Source organism: Neovison vison, chromosome 5, assembly GCF_020171115.1.
Source record: "Neovison vison isolate M4711 chromosome 5, ASM_NN_V1, whole genome shotgun sequence".
Taxonomy (NCBI): Eukaryota; Metazoa; Chordata; class Mammalia; order Carnivora; family Mustelidae; genus Neogale; species Neogale vison.
The window spans coordinates 85,948,396-85,968,952 of NC_058095.1; the positions used below are offsets into that span (position 1 = coordinate 85,948,396).

The following is a 20,557-nucleotide window of genomic DNA, read 5'->3' on the forward strand; positions in this document are numbered from 1 at the left end:
GCAGTCCCCTTGAGATGCTGAACAGGGACCCACTGGGGTTCTGCTTGGACTCCTGACCCACAAAAACTATGATGTTATAAATATATGTTGTTTTAAACTTTGGGGGAAAAGTACATTTATTGACTCTTTTAAAATAATATAATCCAGGATCTGAAAATACTGTATTAGGGTCACAGGATCTGTGACTATGGAGAAATTATCTCCTATAAATCCTAAATTTATGTATGAATATAAAGATAATCATGTTAAATAATATGTGTTTGTCAAATTTTGTAAATGCCTTTCTAGGACTCATCTCTTCTTCTGCAGTCAACTCAGAATGTGACTGTCAATGCACGCAACTCTGAAGGAGAGGTCACGGGCAGATTAAAAGTGGGTGAGTCCAACTTCACAGTGCTTGACATGTGAGTGGCCCATGGAGAGTTGTGCTGAATGGATAAATTTTTCTCTTCTAAAGAATTCCAAGTTATTTATGAACAATTAGAGCATGAATTTTCTAGATATCATGCTGTGTTGACTACAGAGAATAATTGGCATCACAAGGAAGACATCTGAAGTATTGTAATTAAAGTTATTTTGAATCTAAGAAACAGGACCATTCGAGGTGATAAAACAAACATATTGATTATTGCAGAATGCAAAAGAGTCTGAGACCAAGGGAAAGGAACAAAAGTAGCTGCCCTCAAAAGAACAGAGAGGTGCCTGGGTGACTCAGTGGGTTAAGCATCCAACTCTTGATTTCAGCTCAGGTCATGATGTCAGGGTCATGAGATCCAGCCCCAAGTAGAGCTCTGTGCTCAGTGAGGCATCTGCTTGTCCTTCTCCCTCTCCCTGCTTGTTTTCTTTCTCTCCCTCCCCTGCCCTAAATAAGTAAATAAAGTCTTTAAAAAGAAAAAAAGGACACCATGGGGTGAGAACCAAAAGACTCTCTCTCTCTCTCTTTCTCCCTCTCTCTCCCCTTCCCTCCCCCACTCCCTTCTTCTCCCTCCCTTTCTGCTCTCCCACATACCCCTCCTGTCCAGTATATCTTTGCCCATTGTTCTCACTTCACCCACAGGACTTCTCTGGCTTTTCATGTGATTGGCTGTAGTTCACAACACCAACCAACAAGCTTAGTTTTCAACTGCACAAATTCTAAATTCATAACAAAGTACACTAATTGGCCCAACTAATGTGTTCTAACTGTCCTGCGGTCAGCAGCGTACACCCATCCAACCAGCTAAAACCAGACAGTAGGCTCACCCAGGAGTGAGATCACAGGGAATCTCACACATTATAAAAAGGATTAGAGAGAGAGATGGGATGGAAGAAAAAGAAAAAGAAGAAAGAAAAAGAGCAAACCACCCAGTGAAAGGAATATGTACATATTCTCTATACTATCTCACTAGTCTAGATGTGCCAAATCTAAAAAATCGGGTGGCCCTTTGGGTTATAAGAATACAAATGAAAAGTATCCAGTCAATTCAGACTGGTAATTTCCAGTGTCTCTGTTTTGATGGCTATTTTTACAAAACAGCATACTGTTACACTGGAAACTGCAGCTACATAATTAGCCTGATGATTCTTTTTCATCATACTAGAATTATGTAATGTTATGATTTATCTTTTACCATTATTTCATAAAATTCTTTGACTATAGCTTTTGAGTGTTTGAGGGATTTTTGCTCATCTTTTGTTGTTTGTTCCACATTTATTGGATGCCTATATGCTACTTTCTAGGTGCTGTCAAGTAAGTAAAACATATAAATAATATGCACATCTCTCTTAGGAGTTCCAAAAGTAAAATATTCCCTTTATATTCTTATAAATATAATTTAATACAAATAGTGTCCTCATTTAATTTTTTGTTGAATATAGATTTTCATATATTCATACAACAGCATTTGACATAAATTGACTCCAATTGCATAAGTGAAAAAACTGAAGCACTGGAAAGCTCATTTGCTCAAAAACACACATCTCCATAGCAGAAAAAGCCAAACCAGGAGATAACAGAAATTAGCATTTAGTAAGAATTAGTAGTTAGCAGGAAAAGCAAACCCCAGGACTTATCTCCCTCAGCCCAGAATATAGTACTCTCTCTCTTCAATAAGATTTCCTTAAATTATGGCACACCAGTAAGCATCCTAGTTCAAGCAAATATTGTTATCATTTTTGTCACCAAAAAATGTACTGAAAAAAACCCAAAAAATGAAAAAATGAAAGACTTCCCCATTAGAATTACTTTGGCTTAAACTGTTAACCTTAAATCTTCAGTTTTAACCTTGGTGTTTCCTGTGTCATATAGTGTTAAAATTAGTGATTTCTTAATTAACTTTGGTTGGGAAACCTCTGTTATTGTAAGGACCCTGAACCAGGGAATATTACTTTCAACTCACCAAGGTTATTTTCAAGTAAATGACTTCCCACAATCACAGTCATTCCAGCCTCATATTTCCTGGAAGACACTAAATTTAGCCAACCTGGGTATTAAAATGTAATTTATGTGAACTAGCCAAATTAATCCCACTTAATTAAATGAACAGTTGTTTATTATTAAACCACTGGGAAAAAATGGCAACCAGTATAGTCAAAACAAAAATCCTTGGGACGCCTGGGTGGCTCAGTTGGTTAAGCGGCTGCCTTCAGCTCAGGTCATGATCCCAGCATCCTGGGATGGAGTCCCACATTGGGCTCCTTGCTCAGCAGGGAGCCTGCTTCTCTCTCTGTCTCTTCCTGCCACTCTGCATGTGCTCGCTCGCTCTCTCTCTCTGACAAATAAATAAATAAAATCTTTTTAAAAAAATCCTTAAATCCCAAAAGAAATCAAACATTGACATGCAAACAATAATAGCTAGCATTTCAAATCCTTGAACTGAAAGATATCAATGCATAGCAACAGTAATAGAATCTTCCTAATTGTAAGTGCAACTCTGGTTACCATACTTAATTTTCTTTTGATTTCAAGTAATAGAAATGAATTCTGGTTAGCTTAAAAATAAGACGTGCTTGGAAATTAGTAAGCTGCACTCAGATGGGCTGGTCCAGTTTAGCAGTTGGGTTTTTTGAGAACGTAGCCAGGCCATAGCCAGTGTGTCCTGCCAAAGCCCCAGCTTTCCAGCCACTGGCAATAGGTTCAGAATTTGATCAAGCAGGACCCCTGGCCTCTAACTTGAGGGCTTTCCATACCATTGTAATCACAATCAATCCAACCAAATTACAGATTTCAGATTACAACCAAGTAAACCCAGTGGGGAAGCTGGTAATGTTTATGGCACCCTTTGGTCAAGGACACCCAGACAGCAAAGTCATTTTCCTGGGTGCTGGAAGTTACCCTCCACTACTGTCACACTGTCTCAGATCCAGGTCTTCAAACAGCAAAGCAGAGAAATAAGAATCTCATCAATCCATCAAATTTGTTAGGGCTCTTGGAACTTCTACATTGCTATGATTAAGCTTCTGCAAAAGACTTTATATATTCAGAACATGACTAATGTAAGGAATAAAAATGTAAAATATAAAGAATATAAAATGTATATACTCAGGACATGACTAATATAAGGAATATAAATAAAAAGAAAGTTACTAGACCATTGCAGAATTTCATGTACACTTTATTACGGCCAGCATTGCACCTGCCACCAAACTATCTTTGGATGTAATCATTGAACTTGGCGGAAGACACATTAGAAATGAGGCCAAAAATACCAACATTACCCCAGCTGCATGTTTCTCTGAAGTCACCAAGATGTTACTGTTTTGAAATACCTCCTAGGGAAATAGGAGAAAGGGGGAAGTGACTCAGAATCTGAAGATGAAGGACCTTCTCCTAGTGCAATGTGCTGTGGCAAAGAGAAGCTCCGAACACAGGATTGCAACAGGCTGTGAATGTTAAGAGTGTACTCAAGGGACAAAAGCAGAACGCTAACTGAGGTGTTTGACTTTTCAGCCGTTCACTTGATTCATGATTCCCCGAGGTTCAGCAAGTAAATTAGTAAGCACGCAGCATGCTCTGAGGTTTGAAATGAGGGTGATGCTTAGGGACCTTATCTCTAGACTGGCAGGAATTTATGGGCTTTTTCTCTTTAACTTTGATCCTTTGGTGCAGAGGTTTCTGCAGATCCTTCAAAGAGAAATAACCAAGGGTCTTCTGTTTGCTGCACAAACACATCGTCATTGCTCAAAACTGAGCCCATCATCACTAGCTATCAGGGAGATTCAAATCAAAACCACATTGAGATACCACCTGACACCAGTTAGAATGGCCAAAATTAACAAGACAGTAAACAACGTGTGTTAGAGAAGATGTGGAGAAAGGGGAACCCTCTTACACTGTTGGTGAGAATGCAAGTTGGTGCAGCCGCTTTGGAGAACAGGGTGAAGATTCCTTAAGAAATTAAAAATAGAGCTTCCTTATGACCCTGCAATTGCACTCCTGGGTATTTACCCCAAAGATACAGATATAGTGAAAAGAGGGGCCATCTGTACACCGATGTTCATAGTAGCAATGGCCACGGTCGCCAAACTGGAAAGAACCAAAATGCCCTTCAACAAATGAATGGATAAGGAAGATGCGGTCTTCCTTATGGAGTATTATGTACTATGGAGTATTATGCCTCCATCACAAAGGATGAATACCCAACTTCCGTATCAACATGGATGGGACTGGAAGAGATTATGCTGAGTGAAGTAAGTCAAGCAGAGAGAGTCAATTATCATATGGTTTCGCTTATTTTTGGAGCATAAGTAATAACACGGAGGACATGGGGAGATGGAGAGGAGAAGGGATTTGGGGGAAATTGGAGGGGGAGATGAACCATGAGAAACTGTGGACTCTGAGAAACAAACTGAGGGTTTTAGAGGGGCAGGGGGGTGGGAGGTTGGGTGAGCCTGGTGGTGGGTATTATGGAGGGCACATATTGCATAGAGAACTGGGTGTGGTGCATAAACAATGAATTCTGGAACACTGGAAAGAAATTTTAAAATAAATAAAATTTTTTAAAAAAAAAAAAACTGAGCCCAACAATTTTGTAATTGACAAAAAGTCTAGAAAAGTCATGGTGGTAGTAAGCAACGCTATCACAGATAGCAGTTCAATGTCCTCTGGCCGAGACCCCTCCAAGATCTGGCACAGTGTGAAACACACAGATGTGATCCCATCTTCTAGAACTTTGATTCAGCTCTTCTGAGCACTAGATCTTCTGATGTTGCAGAAGAAATTCTGGGGTGAGCCTGCAGAGTTTTTGATAGAAGCAAGAGTGCAAAGGGGCGCCTGTTGGCTCAGTTGGCTGACTTTTGATTTGGGTTCAGGTCATGGTCTCTGAGTCATGAATTGAGCCCCACATCGGGCTTCACACCCACCAAGGAGTCTGCTTGAGATTTTTTGTCCTTCTCCCTCTCACTCTGCCACTCGGATGCTCTCTCTCTAAAATAAATAAGTCTTTAAAAAGAAGAAGAAGAAGAAGCAAGAGTGGAAGAATATGGAGAATTCAATGTTAGATTGCATCTCTGGAGCAGACATTCTAGAACTGAGAAAGAGGAAGTGAATGACAAAGACAAAGATGGTCAATGCACTGATGTGTACCACTCTTCTCTGAAGAACAGCAAGAATCTGCCAAGAATCTGACCAGCATGCTCACAGAGGAGTGGAAAGCCAAAACTACCACCCTCAATGTCTCTTTATTTTTAGTAAAACAAGGATGGAATTTTATTCACCTGTGTGCCTTTGTTTAAGTATTTCCCTCTACCTGATATGCCTCATTCTCCCTTCATCAGGGAAACAGAAACTTTACAAGGTCAGCTCCGTGAGATTTTGCCACATCTCCGACTATATCCTTTTGTACAGCTCTGACACAGTAATGTTGCAGGCATCCTTCACCTCTCTGCACATACTCCCAAATAAACATTGTCTTTTCCTTCAAAAAATTCTATTTAAATTTGGTTTTTTACTGTAAAGTTTCCAAAATGTAGTACTTTGGGACTTTAAAACATAAGCAATTTTTTTTTATTTAGTAGCATTTGGAAAAATTATACAAATTTAGTATTATCCCAAGAACAGAAAACTTTCTTGGGAAGGAATTCATTCAATATCTCTTCTTTTTCAAACTTGTAACGTCAACTCGCTCTGAGGGAACACCTATTTTTCAGACTGGGCATTCTGGCTCTCATGCCTCATCATAAAGGTTTTCTCTCTCTCTCTTTCTCTCTCTCTCTCTGTTTTTTTTGTGTTTTTTTTTGTTTTTTTTTTTGTTTTTTTTTGTTTTTTTTTTTTGGTGGAACTGGAAACTGGATTGATTTGGGTTTTCTTCCTAACGTACCATTCCTGGTCTGTCTTTCCAGTCACTGTTGTTGCTCAGACATCATTTCCCAGGGTGCCATTCTGACTCCTGAGGATAGACCAGGGATTCCCTCTCTTGAACGCTACCTTCCTTGTATCATAGCACTTCCCAAACTGTCCTGGAATTAGGTTCATATGCTTTTTTCTTCAGTGGACTAGGAACTCCTATAAGTTGTGAGCTATACACTGCTTATCTATCCTCAATTCTTGGCACAGAAACTTGAACATAAAAAAACATGCCATAGGGGCGCCTGGGTGGCTCAATGGGTTAAGCCGCTCCCTTCAGCTCAGGTCATGATTGCAGGGTCCTGGGATTGAGCCCCGTATCAGGCTCTCTGCTCAGCCGGGAGCCTGCTTCCTTCTCTCTCTCTCTCTCTGCCTGCCTCTCTGCCTGCTTGTGATCTCTCTCTGTCAAATAAATAAATAAAATCTTTTAAAAATGCCATAAATTTTGTGCTGAATAGTACAGACTCTTTTTTTTGCATTTTTTTAATTTTTTTTTCTTTTTAATAATCTCCATATCTGACATGAGGCTCAAAATCATGACCCTGAAATCAAGAGTCACATTTTTGCATTTTCTTTGCCTTGAGTACGGTTTGTATGTCTTTGTTACTCATGAAAATTATGCCCTTAAAGTCTATGACTGTTTCATCACCATTTATGAACCAGTGGTTACAGAAAAAGTATCAGTCATGTTGTTGAACCCTTTCTACTTAATAAAGCCTTCTAGAACTGTTCTGTGACTCTCCAGTAAGCTCAACAGTGAAGTCTTACTGGATAAATTATTCCAGGCTTTTTCTCCCTGTCAATTTTAAATGCCCAGAACTCCATATTACTACTGAAGATAATTGTATTATCACGTAACACAAAGCAATATTTATGTGATGACTTAAGATATAGCGGTGACCCAAAAGAGGTGAATGGTGATGCTGAGTTCCTTAGTGACTGAGACTGGTGTAAGTGTAGAGGAGCAGAAATATAGGCAACTATCAAAAAATAAAGTCCAGGGGCTCAGTGGGTTAAAGCCTCTGCCTTCGGCTCAGGTCATGATCCCAGGGTCCTGAGACAGAGCCACACATCGGGCTCTCTGCTCAGCAGAGAGCCTGCTTCCTCCTCTCTCTCTCTCTCTGCCGGTCTCTCTGCCTACTTGTAATCTGTCTGCCAAATAAATAAAACCTTTAAAAATAAAAGAAAATAAAGTCTGGCTTCCTTAAGGGAAGGATTAAGACATAGAGGAAAAATGAGTTCCACCTTATAACTGCCTCACATACACACACACACACACACACACACAGATAGACATATTTAAATGAAAAATCACTGAAGGCTTTTGCAATACCAGTCAATGAAATAAAGTAAGGATATGTTGGTAACCATATCTGGTTAATGTATTCATTGAAGAGCTTCTATTTAACTTCTGGTTAGGTATCCATCAACTTTAATGAGTACTGGGAGTGATAAAGGGACATATATGCAAAGACTTTATGATATGCATTTTCTCAATAAACTTACTCTCCCAGGTAAGACTATAAAGCTAACATACAAAAGAATTAAGGAACACTTGTAGTTCCTTAAGTGAATGCTGAGAACTGAGTTCTGGAGAGATTAATCCATTATGCTGCCGGGATTAGAAATACTGAAAGCACAAAGATGAATTAGGAAACAAATGGTGAATGCCTGAGAGCAGGCAAGGGAAATCAAACAAGGTCACATATGCTTTTGAGGGCACAGTATCCCCGATGCCCAGCACCTGGGAACACCCACTAAACCTTTGCTGAGTAAAAAATGAGTAGGCAGGCAATGAGTCTAAAACTCCTCTGATGAGATGAAACTTGGAGGGGAAAATGATGCTTCTGTCACTGAAATACAAAGGAGGAAAGTGTGAAGAAGACAAAAAAATGCCACAGGGGAAAGAAAAGGAGAGAAGTTTGAAGCTGTTCTTCCAAGATAATGTCTGTTTTCTCCAGGGGGTAAGACGTGAGGATCTCTCCTGAGGATAAAAGCAAAGGAGGGAATCTGAGTGTGATTCATCTTCTGGGTTGCCATTAAAGTGAGCCATTTATAAAATGGTCTTTCACAAATCTCATCCTTCATTGCGTAATACTGGAAAGATTCCAAATTTAAATGATCTGGGTAGAAAAAATATGTTATTTTGGGCAAGTTGTAAACTTGAAAAAATTAACTTTTGGATGACTTATCCATTCATATATTTCATCTAGGTTTTGTTTTTTAAATTTTTTTATTTGAGTATAGTTGACACACAACGTTACACTTGTTTCAGGTGTACAACATAGTGACTTAGCATCTCTATGCATTTTGCTTTGTAGATTAGCACATATTTGACATAATTTTAATAATACAGATTTAGGCTTATAATTTATAAAGTTTAATCACAGAATTTAAGAGAACTATTGATAACAGAGTTTATATATTTAATATAAATTAATTTGGTATTGCTGAGTGACATGACATGTAAAAATAGAGATTTGTTACTACATATAGTAAAACTTCATAATAAACTGTTTTAATGAATTGTTCAGGTCCCAAAATGGTAGAAGTCCAGAGTCAACAGTTTCAGATCAACTCCAAGGATGGCAAGACACTATTTACTGTCGATGAAAAGGAAGTTGTGGTTGGTACAGATAAACTTCGAGTAACTGGTATGTGATAACTTTTTTTTAATTGAGATATAATTAACATGTAACATTAGACTCATTTCAGGTGTACAGGATAGTGATTTGATAATCTCTATCTAAATCTGGTTAACATCAATCACCACACATAGTTACAGATTTTTTTCTTGGGAGGAGACTTTTTTAAATTTTATTTTATTTTAATTGCAGTGTAGTTAACATATAGTGTCATACTAGTTTCAAGATCTTTTCTCTTAGAAACTACAATATGCAATATAGTATTGTTAACTATAGTCACCATACTTATGTGACATCCCCAGGACTTAGTTATTTTATAACTAAAAGTTTGTTTCTTTTGACCTGCTTTACCCATTTTGCCCCTCTGGCAACCCCAGGCCATCCTATGGTATTTATGAGTCTAGTTCCTTTTTGAATTCCACATGTAAGTGAGTTCACACGACCTTTATCTTTCTCAGACTTATTCTACTTAGCATAATGCCCTCGTGGTCTATCCATAGTTCCAGATGGCAAGATTTCCTTCTTTTTCATGGCTGAGTAATATTCCATTGCAGATATAAATATCATATTTTCTTTATCCATTTCTATGTAGTAACTCTTTAGAAAAAAATAACCTATAGAATACACTTCAACAAAAGCATGTTTTACTTTTAGCACATTTACTCTGGAATTTTTCCAGCAGGTAGGAAAAAGCAGTTTGAATTTCTTGACTCCTCTCCATGGCATTTTTTTTTTAATTCTTGATATTCTCCTAGAATAATGAAATCTTCTTCAAAAATCTTTGCTCACTCTTTTCTTCCACCATATGGTAACCCTTTATCTCTTTCCAGTGGTTGTGACACAAAGACTTACCATAAATTCTTCCATCATCTGTATGATATTCTAGGGTCTCTTTTCCATATGTCTTTTGCAAGACAGTCTTCTTCCAAGTTTCTTTCATTCTCACTGTATCAGGCACTTGGAGTCCCTCTATTCCTATAAAAATTTGACTTTCTTGGAAATCAAGATTGGGTAGGGTTCTGATATAAATCACTTTTAGCACTAAAAAGAAGAAATTTTGTGGAAAAAAAATGTTCAGAACATGTTTGAAATGTACTCATTGAGCTTCTGTCAAGACTGTAAAACATTAGGAGACAGACACTTCCAGGGTTAAATTGATCCCAGTACTTTTCTCTAATAGTCTGAAAAACAACAGCAACTTCATTCTCTCATGCATTATTGCCAATACTCATAAATAAAAACTGACTTAAGAATTAGACTCAACCCTCATACAAAGCTTTATGTAATATACAATTCCTAACAAAACATAATATAAGAATCAGAACCTGTGTTGCAGCATACACTAAGACAGTAGGGTCTGTGGTTTTTGTACTAAAATAATGGACACTAGCAATCTATTTAAATCTATTTAAAGGAATTGATCATTTCCTAATAAAGAAATGGCTAGGTTGCCCAAAAGTCTTAGTCATCAGAAATCTACTATTGAATCATTCAAAGTTTCCTGGCTTTCTAGATCTTGATTCTATTCCTATCTCAACAATTACTAGTCATATCACCTCAGCCAAGTTCATCTCTTTTGGCTGTTTCCCCACTTTTAACAATGAATTGATGGGGACACCAGGTGGCTTAGTCAGTCAAGCATCTGCCTCCAACTCAGGTCATGATCCCAGGGTCCTGAGATAGATTTCTGAATCAGGCTCCTTGCTCAACAGGGGAGTCTCCTTCTCCCTCTGCCTGCCACTTCCCCTGCTGTGCTCTTTCTCTCTCTCTTTTTGACAAGTCTTCCTTTTTAAAGTCTTAAAAAGTCTTCCTTTTTAAAAGTGTATTGATGATGTCTATTGTACTAACATTGCTGAATTAAGTGGATTAGTATATGCAGAAGACAGCAGAGGTCTTGGTAAAGTGTTATTGCACTGCAGAGCAATGAAATCCATAGGGAAATCAGTCTATTCCTAGACTGCGTGACAGATTGCTTCTAACCCGTTATCCTACACAGGAGGCTAGGGCTCCTTCCAGGTATTGATGTTGACATTAGTTTTAGTGGAACAGGTGAGAAAAATTGATAAGCAGCTATATTATTTATTACCTGCTTATATGTATCAGAATCACCCATATATCATGGCTTGTCAAAATATATGTTGCTTGAAAAAAATATATGTGTGTGTTTGTGTGTGCATGTGTGTGTGTGTGTTGCTTCACTTCATCCCCAGAGTTTCTGATTCAGTAGGTCTGGAACGGGACATGATAATTTCTTAGAAGTTTTCGTACGATGCTAATGCTTCAGAGCAAGGACCACATGCTGAGATCCACTCCCTATGTTAGCTTGTCCAGAATCAGCAGAAAATACATGTTGGTGCCATATAGCTGCTCTCCCTCACACACACACACACACACACACACACACACACACATATTTCCTTTAGCCTTTTTAAAGATAAGTTATATTCTACTTCTCTTTCATAATCTTTTGGTCTGAGGTACAAATTTCTTTCAAACTCCTTTTCTCTCCAGTGAGACTAACTAGAGCAAATAGACAGCACCTGTAATTACTGTATACTTTCCTTGTCATTATGCCACTGTAAAAATATGTCATTAGGGCAACCCAAGTGGTGAATGTATGAACAGTACAGTTTGATCCCAACCTGGACTCTTCTCAGTTTTTCAATATGTTCATAGCTTCCTTGAATTTTGTGATTAAAGAGATGTAAGAAATCTTATAATTCTGACTTATCTTCTTACTTTTTCTGTCTAAGGTCTGACTCCCTCTCAATATTGTGTACAGACTTTTTCAGCCTTAACACTACTGACATTTTGGGCTAGATGACATTATTGGTGTGGGTATGGGACTATCCTATGCATTGCGGGATATTTGGGAGCACCCCTGACCCTTTAATGCATAGATCCAGTAGCATTCTTTCCCCCAGAGTTAAGACAACCAAAATGTCTGCAAGCTTTGCCAAAAGTTTTCAGAAAGCTGAAGGCATTGCAAAATCACTTCTAGTTGAGAACCACTGATTTACTGTAAACCTACACTGTTTCTCTGGACTTTATTAACATTGATCTAATGTGTACTGTCTGCTAATAAGTAAGCTAAACACCTATAGTATAAAATAATTAAGAAATACTTCCTTTTACATAATGTTTATATTTTAGCTGGAGAACTTTTAACATAAATTAATCAGTTGGACACAGTCTGCTAAGCACTGTAAGAGATGTCTGGGCCACGGGCTACAGGAGCAGCCTGGAGAAAGGCATCCTTTGTGCTGGAGTGTGATAGAAAGTGGCACAGAGTGTGTCAGACAAGGTTTTTCAAGGAAAGAGGATTTTGAGCTGGTCCTAGGAAAATGCATCAAGATTTATCAGAAAGAAAAAGTGAGGTTAATTGTTCTAAACAGAGTGTAGAGAATGAATGACTATTAATAAATGGTTATTAATAGACAATTATTAAACTATTAAAGTATGTTAATGAAGGTAAATATTAATTAATATAAATATTATTAAATTATTTTAAAATTGTTAAATAATAGACAATTATTAAAAATAAGAGTGGATAACTTTCTGAGAACTTTTTGAGAACCAGACTGAGTTCCAATCCCAGCTGTTCCACTGAGTAGCTGTGTGACCTGGAGCAACTTTCACCCATCTGTGCTTCACACTACAGCCCCAAACTTCTTTACCCACTGGTCTCTCATTGACGGGAGGATATTATACAGAGTGCAACAAAGCAAGGACAAATCGATTATGAAATTAAATTGCAAGTCTTCCAAAAGACACAGGGTTTCCTGAAAGTTAAAAGATATGTAGAAATACTGAAGTCACTGACAAAGCCAGTAACAAAAGAAGATCTTGAGAGTCAGACTTGCCAGCGACCCAAAGAAGTAAAAATGAACAAAGAAGATGACCTGATAGGTACTTCAGAGATCAATAATTTTACTATCCCAAGATTAAAATACTCATCTTTGGGAAGATTGGCAGTGCCATCGATTTGACTGTTATGATGGTTTTACTGCATGTGTTAAAAATTATATACAGTTTCATATTGTGTTACTATGGTAGGCAAGATTCTAAGAATGATCCCCAATGACCTCTGCCTTTATAAAATGCCCTCACCTCTGAGCATGGAAGGAATCTGTGAATGTGATGAGATCACTCCCATGATTATGTTATTCCGTGTCAAAAGGGAGTTTGTCCATCTGAGGATTAGTTCTCAATGATCTACTCTAATCACACAGGCAGTTTATAAGCAGAGAGTATTCTCTGGCTCGTAGTACAAAGGGAAATCAAATTCAAAGTGCAACAAGGATTTGTTCTCTGTTGCTATATGAAGATGGAAGGGGCCGTACGACAAAAAATGTGGCTTCTAGAATCTTGGGTGGTATGCTGACAGTAAGAAAACAGAGCCTCACACCTAAAACCACAGGAAACTGTATTCTGCCAACAACTTGACTAGGCTTGGAACCAGATTCTTACCCAGACACTCCAGAAAAGAGCCCTGCATAGCTGACACCTTGATTTTGACTTTACTGTAACTTGAGCTTAAAATCCGGCCATGCCCACTGGGTAGGACTTCTGACCTACAGACCTATGAGCTAATAAGTGGACACTGTTTTAAGCAGTTAAGTTTGTCATAATTTGTGACACATAAATAGAAAATTAATACAACCATCATATAATTCCAACTATTGGTAAAATTACACGTGAAAACAAAACTTGATTTATTCTTTGTTCATTTTCTATGATTTCGTAGTTGCTCTAATTATAACTAGTTTTGTTAAATATAAAATATAATAAGAATATCTTTATAAACTTTAATTTTTAAAGATGAATTTCCATTAAAGCTGCTCCACTACTTACTTATTATAAAAGTTTGGTCTTATTTTAAATGGATTGACTCCAAGTAGCCTTTGGAGTTTCTTGGAGCAGAAGCAGCAGCAGTTGACAGCCAAGGAAAGAAGATTTGATAAGAGAGACAGAGCCAGCTTCACTCTGGGGACTGGGAAAAAAAATAAAATACTTTGCTTCACTTTCTCTTTCCTGGTTACTTCATAACTGCCCTAATATTCATGGGATGTAAAAGAAGGGATCAAGCTGCTCTTTCTTTAAGGTGGTGTACTCCAAATTCTTGAATTATGTTATAAGTCCTAATCTTGACTCTTGCATAAAGAAATGTTTCCTTGTCATTACCTTTGTCTTAAGTACTCAAAGAATAAAATGAAACCTCTTTAATTCTTAAGCAGATTCTGCTTGCAGATGATATGACTTGTATGTGGAAAATCCCTTAAAGATTCAACCAAAAAAACAGCTAACACTAATCACCAAGTTGCAAGATATAAAATCAACATGCAGAAATCAGTTGCATCTCTATACACTAATAATGAAACATCTGAAAAAGAAAGAAAGGAAACCATCCTGTTCACAATAGCATCAAAAAACAATAAAAAATGAATAAATTTAGCCAAGGAAGTAAAAGATCTATACAATGAAAGCTACCAGACTCTATTGAAAGAAATTGAAGAAGGCACGAACAAATGGAAAGTCACCCCATATTCATGGACCAAAAGTATCAATAATTGTGCAAATGTTTGTACTACTCAAAGCCATCTATAGATTCCACTCAATCCTTGCCCACTAAACCAATGCATTCTTCACAGAAATATAAAAAACTATTTGGAACTTCAAAAGACCCCTAAGAGCAAAGCAATTTTGAGAGGAAAAAAACAAAAGCTAAACGTATCACACTGGTTTCAAACTACTACAAACTATAGTAATAAAAACAGTATGGTACTGGCATAAAAATAGATACATAGAACAATGGAACAGAATTGAGAACCCAGAATTAAACCCCCACATATATATTCAACTAATATTCAACAAGGGAACCAAAACACCCAATAGGGAAAGGATGGTGTTGGGAAAACTGGATAAATACATGCAGAACAGTGAATTTGATATCTGTCTTACACCACACTAACTCAAAATGAATCCAAGACTTGAACATAAGAGCTGATGCTATAAAACTCCTTGAAGGAAATATAGAGAAGATTGTCAACAATGGTCTTGGCAAAGATTTTTTGGACATGACATCAAAAGCACAAAGAGCAAAAGCAAAACCCAACAAAAGGGACTACGTAAAACTTAGGGCTTCCAAACAAAAAAATAAACAAATAACAAAATGAAAAACCAACCTACAAAGTGTGGAGAAGTTTTACAGACCATGTATCAGACAAGGGGTTAATAGCTAAAGTACATAAAGAACTCATACAAATGAATAACAGTGATAATAACAAAAACCTCGTACAACTCAAAAACAAACCAAAAAAAGTCAGATTTTAAAATGGGCAAAGAAATCATATAGACATTTTTCTAAGAAGACATCCAAATTTTCAACAGGTACATGAAAAAATGTTCAACACCACTACTCATTTAGGAAATACAAATCAAAACCATAATGCAATATCACCTTACATCCATTAGAGTGGCTTTCATCAAGAAAGTAAGAGAAAACATGATGGTGAAGATGTGGAGAAAAGAAGTACACTGTTGTTGGGAATGTAAATTGTCTCAACCACTGTGGAAAACAGTATTGAGTTTCCTGGAAAAATTAAAAATAGATCTGCTATATCACCCAGCAATTCCACTTCTGGGTATATACCTAAAAGAACTGAAAACAGGATATTGAAGAGATATATAAACTCCCATGTTTATTGCAGCATCATTCACAATAGCCAAGATAGGGAGACAACTTAAGTGCCTATCAACAGATGAATGGACAAAGATATAGTGGGATATGCAGTACAATATTATCCTATCATGATAAAGAAGGACATCCTGCCATTTGTAACAAAATGGATAGACCTTGAACACATTATGCTAAGTGAGGTAAGTCAGAAAAACAAGTACTGGTGTGATATCACTTACATGTGGACTTTAAAAAGCCAAACTCATTAAAAAAAAAAGAATAAAACAATAGTTACCAGTGAATGAGGGATAGGGCAGATGTTATTTAAGGGTACAAACTTGCAATGAGCAACAAATAAGTCCTAGAGATCTAATGCACAGTATAATGAATATAGAAAACATTATTGTATAATAGTCATCAAAATTGCTAAGAGACTAAAACTTAGTTACTGCACTCACTAAAAAGAAAGGACCATTATGTAGTATGATAAGGATGCTCATTATCACTACAATGACAGTTATATATAAATGTATCAAATTAATATGTTTTACACCTTACATTTACTCAGTGTTATGTGTCAAATATATTTCAGTAAGGTAGCATTCTTTAAAAAGTCTTAAGTTCCATTTAGACTTTAGTCAGCTAGGAAACTGAAGAGTTGTTTTTAAATCATTTTTATGGGGGAGATTAAATAATATAACAAACTCACTTTGAAATTGACTAAGGCCTTTAAGCAGTCTCATTTTTCCCCCTAAAAATAGAATTGGTCACCAAGTGACCAAAGTTAGTGTGCCCCTTTTTTTAACTGTGATTGTAGAACATATTATTGAAGTAACATCAAAATTTCATCTTGAAAAAAATTTTTATACCATTACCAGAACTGACTTCTGGCAAAAAATATACTTTAATTCCTTGGCAGGGATTTGCTAGGCTGGGTTCATTTCCCCAACTTTTATTAATAAAAACATGGTCCTGTAATGGTATCTAGTTTCCCTTGAGGAAAACAAGAGTTAATGATAAGCCAGTCTATTTATTTGCACCTGTGCAGCTAAGCAGGCTTACATGAGGTCAGAAGTGATGAAATAGAAATGGTTGAATCACTCACAAAGCCACTGACAAAAGAGGATCTGGAGAAAAAGATTTCAACAGCTGAAAAAGTAAACATAAACAAAGATAATAAATCCAGGTCCCTTAAAAAGATACTTGACATTTTATCTAGAAGATGCTAAGAGATCACCATATCCTTTAAGAACATATCTCCAAGCACTTTGTAAATGAAGCTCTATGAACAGTTGATGACCTGGCCAATTGGTTAAAAATCTTCAGGTGAAAGGAACAAAAGACCAAATTAAATCTGGCTTGAATGATAAGAATGTATATTATCTTACATGAAAAGTCTGGAGTCAGGGTAGCTTCAGTTTGATTAATTCAGTAGTCCAGTAATATTCCAGCTTTGCTTCTCTTAAGTGTGTTGACATTCCCCTTTTAATTGTGGTGGTTCCAACGATCCTAAGCATCACTTCCTTGTGGGATGACTTCAGTAAACTTCTATAAGAGGAGCTTGATGGCCTCTTTATATTATCCTCTGAACCTAAATTCTCCTCATATTAAACAATTTACATTTCTCTTGAAAGAGAGGTGTTGTTGGAATTTTTTATCAACCCAGTCTAATAGACTTTGGTTTTTAATAAGGAGTTTAAAACATTAACATTCATTTTGATAGCTGTTCTATTTGAGCTTATCTATGCCTATTATATCATTGTTTTTTATTTTTAATTATATTTAAGTCTGAAACAAAGCCTGGTATAAGAGGAGACACAGAAAAACAAGTTTTTGCATATACTTGTTGGCCATTATAAGGATTTAGGATTTGTTTTAAATTCAATGGAAGAGTGAAACCATATGATAATATGTGGAACATAAAGAATAGCATGGAGGACATTAGGAGAAGGAAGGGAAAATGAGGGGAGGAATCAGGGGGAGACAAACCATGAAAGACTATGAACTATAGGAAACAAACTGAGGGTTTTAGAGGGGAGGAGGTGGAGGGGTGAGTGAGCCCAGTGATGGGTATTAAGGAGGGCACCTATTGCATGGAGAACTGCGTGTTATAGGCAAATAATGAGTCGTGGAACACTACATCAAAAACTAATGATGGAGGCACCTGGGTGGCTCAGTGGGTTAAAGCCTCTGCCTTCGGCTCAGGTCATGATCCCAGGGTTCTGGGATCGAGCCCCACTTTGGGCTCTCTGCTCAGCAGGGAGCCTGCTTCCCTTCCTCTCTCTGCCTGCCTCTCTGCCTACTTGTGATCTCTGTCTGTCAAATAAATAAATAAAATATTTTTTTAAAAAAACCAATGGTGTACTGTATGGTAAGTAACGCAACATAAGAAAATTTTTTTTTAAAGATTTTATTTATTTCTTTGACAGACAGAGATCACAAGTAGGCAGAGAGGCAGGCAGAGAGGAGGAAGCAGGCTCCCCGCAGAGCAGAGAGCCCAATGTGGAGCTCGATCCCAGGACCCCGAGATCATGACCTGAGCCGAAGGCAGTGGCTTAACCCACTGAGCCACCCAGGCGCCCCAACATAAGAAAATTTTTTAAATGCAATGGAAGAGTTGTTTCAAACAGGGTACTCTTTGATTTGCTGTACATTTTAAGATCAATATAATCATTATAAGGGAGAATAGATTGCTTGGAGGAAAGAGAGGAAACAGTAAGACCAGTTAGGAGGATGTCAACTGTAGTTAAGACAGTATCTATCCCCTGGTGACCTGGACTAGGTAACAGTAGTCACTGAAGGGAGATAATGATTCCAAATTAAGAACTGACATATAAACTCTTGCCAGTAGATCAAATGGGTGGCAGGAATTGAGAGAGGGGATCATCTTTGATGATCCAAAGATCCAAAGATCCAAAATCTTTCCAAAGATGGAAAGATTATATTTGTTTCTGGATGATGACATTATTCTTTGGGTAATGGCAAAGACAGAAGAGGAGAACACATTTGCAAGGCAAAGAGAATAGATGGTTAATGTTTTAGATGCAGAGTTGCAAGGTATCTATGAAACAGCCAAGTGCATATGTTAGAGTCAGCCCTTGGATACGTGAGCTCTTTGTTGCACAGAGTTGAGGTCTGGACGAGAGATATAAATGGGAACATCATCAACCAACTGAGCTCTGAGAGATGCCAGTATTAGAGCCCAACCAGGGAAAAGATGGGTAGCCACTCAAGGAAAGTGTGAAACAGATAATGTGGTGAGAGGAATGCCACAGGAGCCATTTTCTTGATGGCAAGAGAGACTGTGTTCCCAGAATCCAGTTTCCAGGAAAGATGAGAACAGAAACTGTCATTTAATGTGTCATCATGGAGGTCATGATTATCTTAAGAGCATCTTCTTTGGAGTATTGAGGCAAAAGGCAGTTTGCAGTGGTGGAGGAATGGAATGGATTGAAAGCAGTAGAAAGAGATGTTATGTGAAGGTTTGACTGTGAGGTGGGGCAATGGAAATCTCTTTTGTTTTTGTACCACTTGAAAAACTCATTTCAGTCCATAAGTACTCCATATATGTGTGGAATCAATCTTACTACTTATCAATATAGACATAAAAATCTAACAGATGTTTGGGTAAATATTATGCGCTGTTTGACCAGAGGTATTCATGCCGAACTCTACTTCTATAATTAAAAGACCTATGGGAAGGGAAGAATAGCCTACAGCAATTTCCCCTTCCGTGTTGGGTTCTGTCCGTGAAGTCTTCACTGCCATTTCAACTCATTTTGTACCATGGTCTTCCTAGATCTTCACATGAGTATCCATTCATCATAAAGTATTCTAGGATTCAGGAGAGAAAGAAGGATGGTATATCCAAATACTACTGATATTTTATAGCGGAAATGACCAGACCATTTACTATGTCTAATCATGGTGATACATTCTTTAAAAAAAATAAGTTAACATTGTAAGACTGGGCTTTTCTATTACTATACTTTCCTTATACAAATAATATTTATACAGGGTCATATTATACTGTTATTTAAATGCATTATTTATATAATGATATTTTATTGTGGAACTTTTTTCCCCTGTCTAAAATTTAGGTTATATGACCCCAAACTGTATGTTCTATTTTCCACAAGAAACAGATGTTGCACCAGTTATACATTTTTATATAATCATAGCTGGGAATATTAAATATGAATGCATACACAAGGGAAATACAGTTACATTGAAAATGATTTATTAAAAGTCATTTTATGAAACCATTTATGAAACATCTATTTTTATATATGCAGATAGATTCTGAGGAATATTTACTTTGAGACCAAATAATAATAATAGAAGTACTATCAGATAATTTGAAGGTTGACAATTTCCATGATAGAGAAATTGCTGCTCTTATTTAATGGTAATATGTTTCTGTTTATAGGCTTTATGCCTTCTTTGTACTTATGTGCATTACGATGATTACATCATATTCGTCATATACATATTACACTATAACATCACTAACTGCTTATGTTAAGTAATTGTTATACATTTAGAAACTAGTTACAAAATTCTAGTTCCTTGTAAAAGAGTGCCACTGACACTCAGAATAATCTCAGTTTATCGGAAGAGTTTAAAAATCCTATACATTCGTTGCTATACATCAATTACATTTTCTGCTCACATCTGTACAAATTCAGCAACAAGATAAAAATCTGCTTTAATATAGAGACTAAATGTTTAATTAGTTTGATGTCATTTGTTTTATCGTTGTAAAATGTTGCATCTCTGGCTTTGTTTAGGGCCCGAGGGTGCTCTTTTTGAACATTCAGTGGAGACCCCCCTCGTAAGAGCCGACCCATTTCAGGACCTCAGGTAAGAATTTTGTTCAAATATAAACTCTCTTATGCAAGATATCCAGAT

General features: G+C 37.0%; 1 protein-coding gene across 2 annotated transcripts in view; it reads left to right on the forward strand.

The window, feature by feature from the left end:
- The window catches only part of SGCG (sarcoglycan gamma), a 139,272-nt gene that overhangs the window by 94,104 nt on the left and 24,611 nt on the right, over positions 1-20,557 (forward strand). The window contains exons 4-6 of one of the 2 annotated variants that reach the window (XM_044249412.1): positions 289-376; positions 8,857-8,976; positions 20,437-20,509. In XM_044249412.1, the coding sequence (XP_044105347.1) occupies positions 289-376; positions 8,857-8,976; positions 20,437-20,509 (281 nt within the window). The remainder of the gene's footprint in view (positions 1-288; positions 377-8,856; positions 8,977-20,436; positions 20,510-20,557) is intronic. The other variant, XM_044249413.1, reaches the window with a different exon arrangement.